Below are 3,496 nucleotides of genomic sequence, written 5' to 3' on the forward strand. Positions count from 1 at the left end.
AATGAGGACAGAGCTACATGAACTACAAGAAGCAGCACCCTCGATCTTGTAGCCCAAGATCCTGAACTTTGACAATATAGGATCATTAGGAAACCACCATGAGATAGGATCATCCACACCAACACATGCTCCCATTTGGGGAAAAACTCCAAATGAGCGAGCCCATGTGATCCAGGATCCTGACGAAACGTTCATCACTCCCAACAACGCGAATTCTGGTAACTTCGTCAATAATAATACTTTAAATACTAACTCCATGGACCTTGATGCAGAAATAAGCTTGGTCATGGCCAAAGAACTTCAGCAGTTAAGGAAGATGATCTCAAGTAGGCCAGGAGTGGTCCAACCAATTCCAGAAGTATCTCCCACGAGTCACAGAATCTCGATATTTTCTCCTGCGATAGCTGATATTGAAGTCCGGAAGCACTTCCAAACTCCCAACACGAAGCCTTACGATGGAACCACATATCCTGAAGAACATGTGGCGCAATACATGGAAAGAATGGAGATCATCCCCATTCCCACACATTTGAAAGAAGCTTGTCTATGCAAGGGTTTCGGTTCAATCCTCACAGGATCAGCCTTAAAATGGCTTCTTAACGTTCCTCATTACTCTATTTCTTCATTTACTCACTTAGTTAATCTTTTTAACAATCAATTTTCTTGTAGCAGCACATTCGAAAACATCACTAGTGATCTTTACCGGTAGTTCAAGATCCTAAGGAATCCCTTACGAATTTTGTTAACAGGTTTTGTATGGAATCCCTGAGTATCCCCAACATCGACATGGAAACTTCCGTAGAAGCCTCCAAAATGGGCTTAAATAAAGACTATCCCTTCTACGAAGACCTTGTAATGACTCCATGCAAAAGAATGGACGAAGTGAGAAACAGAGCATTAAGATTCACAAGGCCTGAAGAAAACAAGGATATCCAAAAGAGGAGTAACCCACCAAACTCATATGATAACCCCAATAGGAAGGCCGACTCCTCGGTCCAAAGATCCTATCAGTACAAACCGTATTCCAAACTTGATCATCATAGGGTCAATGCCCTTGAAGATGGAAGGGAGGAAGAAAAATTCCCTAAGATCACTGACTATTGCTTTTCTATGGATGTATCACGTTTAATATTTGCCATAAAGGATCTTCGTGACAAAGAGAGATGGCCAAGACAGGGAGAAAATTCCAAATGGTATGCATATTGTTTTGGTTAAAAATCGACTAAGTGGAAATTAACCAAAGTGTATGAGAGGTTGTGGTGTTGTTGATGAATCGATTAGTGAAATTAGAACAAGATTACACGAGTGGTTTACAAGGAAAGCCCTTGATCCTTGTTAGGATCTCCGGCATAAAACCTTGGGAGGTGATAATGATCACTTGCCTTGATGATTTTATTGATTGAAATGTATGATTACAGAAAAAATAGAATGAGTATGAGTACAAGTGATAGTATTCTGCCAAGTATCGTGTGTAGTGTGATGAATACAAGTGTTTTATATAGTCAAAACCGAACAACTAGAACTCCCAAAATTCCAGGATCCTCCGAGATTACTTATAGCCATTTGCTTGACTTGGTCCTCCGGGTCTTTTGCATGGTTGTGACGACTATACGTTGAGAATGTGACTTTGACCGGTTATTTCTGCACATGTGAAAAAAACAAAAGAACATATAGCAGTTATAGATAATAATAAATAGTAGTCAGGATCCTGGAGTTTATTCAGGATCCTGAGCCTTTGAGTATCATATATATATATATATATATATATATATATATATATGATAAGGGTTTTTGAATTTCAAACCCTAACAGAGAGGATTTATTCGTTCAAAAGTCATCATAACCGGTCTAATCAATCTTTCTCTTTCTTCTGCCATTAGCATAAATAGAGGCAATCGATTAGGTCTACTCTTTTGTGCATCTTTAAGCATTCATCCAGTTGTCTTTGAAGATACATTCCTCTCTTCTTCTCTTTAGTCTTCCATTTCTTTAACAATGGGCAAGAAAATGACCTATCTGGTAAGAATATCCTTGCGTCTTTTGAAGATGATTTCGTCGATCAAAGGATCATATCATATGACGAGATATGTTCCTTCGACGAAGATGATATCGAGTCATTGAAGACAGTTGCCGCTTTCTCTAGCGAAGCTGTTTTCAAACCCTTTGATCCGAAGCGCCAACCTGACTTTGCTTCCTCGTCTTGGGTCTGCTTTCCCGGATATCCCTTTGATTTAGGTCTGAAATACCCTTTCTCTAGGATTATCCCCAAGTTCTTCAAAATCACCCAAATTTTTTACACCCAAACCATGGCCATCGTCTGGAGAATCTTGTTTTGGATCGAGAAACTGAACCAGTCCATAGGACTAGATATAGGTTTAGCTGAGTTGGCTCACGTGTATGACCTCACTACCTTTGGGAACTCCCGTTTTCTTCTTAGGCTTAAACCCCATAAAGTCCCTTTTGTTCTGAAAACGAAACATAACGACGGTGATTGGTAGGAGAAATACTTCTTTGTGAGACGTGATTCGATCCCTGGTGGGGATTCCCTACCGAAGTCTTGGGTTAAAAAGGGTAGGAATAACTTTTCTTTGTATCGAGGATCCTTGATTTCACATTTCATTACTTTGTTTGGTGTTTTACAGCTTTTAAGTTTGAAGAATTCATTCCTATTGCCGGAGATACCGAAGAGAATATATAAAAGCTTTTCACTGTTCCTGCAACTGACAGGTCCTTCAGGTTTGATTGCTCTAGTCTCCACGAAGGTTCATCCACCACCGCGTCAATGGCTACTACTAAGAACTCATGTATTCTCTGTGGTAGCTTGAAATCGATGAGGATCCTAAATTAATGAGGATCTTATGTGGCGTGCAGGATCCAAGGCTATCCATTCTAACGCTCGATTCGCTTTATCTGATCTCGAAGACGATGTGTCTAGCGGCTTGATCATAGCCAAGAGGGAGAAAGCTGCCTTGCCCCTTCCTCTTAAGAAGTCCCTCATTGATCTTACTGTGAACATATCGGGTTCCCGTAAGAGGCAGACTTCAGAAGCCACGGATCTAAGCCTTGAGAATCCTGGAGCTGAAGAGTCACTTCAAAAGTTGCTTTCTTTTTCACAAGTCGTAAGTGTTTGTGTTATATTAGTCTCTGAGTTCTATTAGTCTCTACTAACGCTATGCTTATTTCAGGTTTCTGCTCATGTTTCCTAATCAGTGGTTGCTCTGAGGATCCGAGATGAGGAGGCTGAGCGAGTTATGAAGGAACGGGAAAATGAGTGGAAGGAGACCAGTGAATATTTCCTCAAGAGGATCGAGTTGTTGATCAAGGAAAAGGCCGAGAAGGAGGAGAAGCACATCTTGGAGATTGAGGAGGTGATTCCTGACGCAAAGGTGAGCGCGGTGCTGTCTATCTGGGAGGCCAAGATCAAGTTAGTTGAGGATCTTGATAATTCAGGATCTTGGAACATAGTTGGATGGCGCGAGGCACTAGCCAAAATAAC

The 3,496-nt window shown here is 40.9% G+C and overlaps 1 protein-coding gene across 1 annotated transcript; it reads left to right on the forward strand.

The window, feature by feature from the left end:
* The first annotated feature begins 256 nt into the window (after positions 1–256).
* On the forward strand, positions 257–1,215 carry LOC145130761 (uncharacterized). Its single transcript, XM_079065531.1, has 2 exons — positions 257–705; positions 750–1,215. The coding sequence occupies exons 1-2, from the start codon at positions 257–259 to the stop codon at positions 1,213–1,215; spliced, it is 915 nt and encodes a 304-aa protein (XP_078921657.1).
* Positions 1,216–3,496: the final 2,281 nt, after the last annotated feature.

This window comes from Lactuca virosa, chromosome 8, assembly GCF_052849685.1.
Source record: "Lactuca virosa cultivar CGN04683 chromosome 8, Lactuca_virosa_CGN04683_v6, whole genome shotgun sequence".
Taxonomy (NCBI): Eukaryota; Viridiplantae; Streptophyta; class Magnoliopsida; order Asterales; family Asteraceae; genus Lactuca; species Lactuca virosa.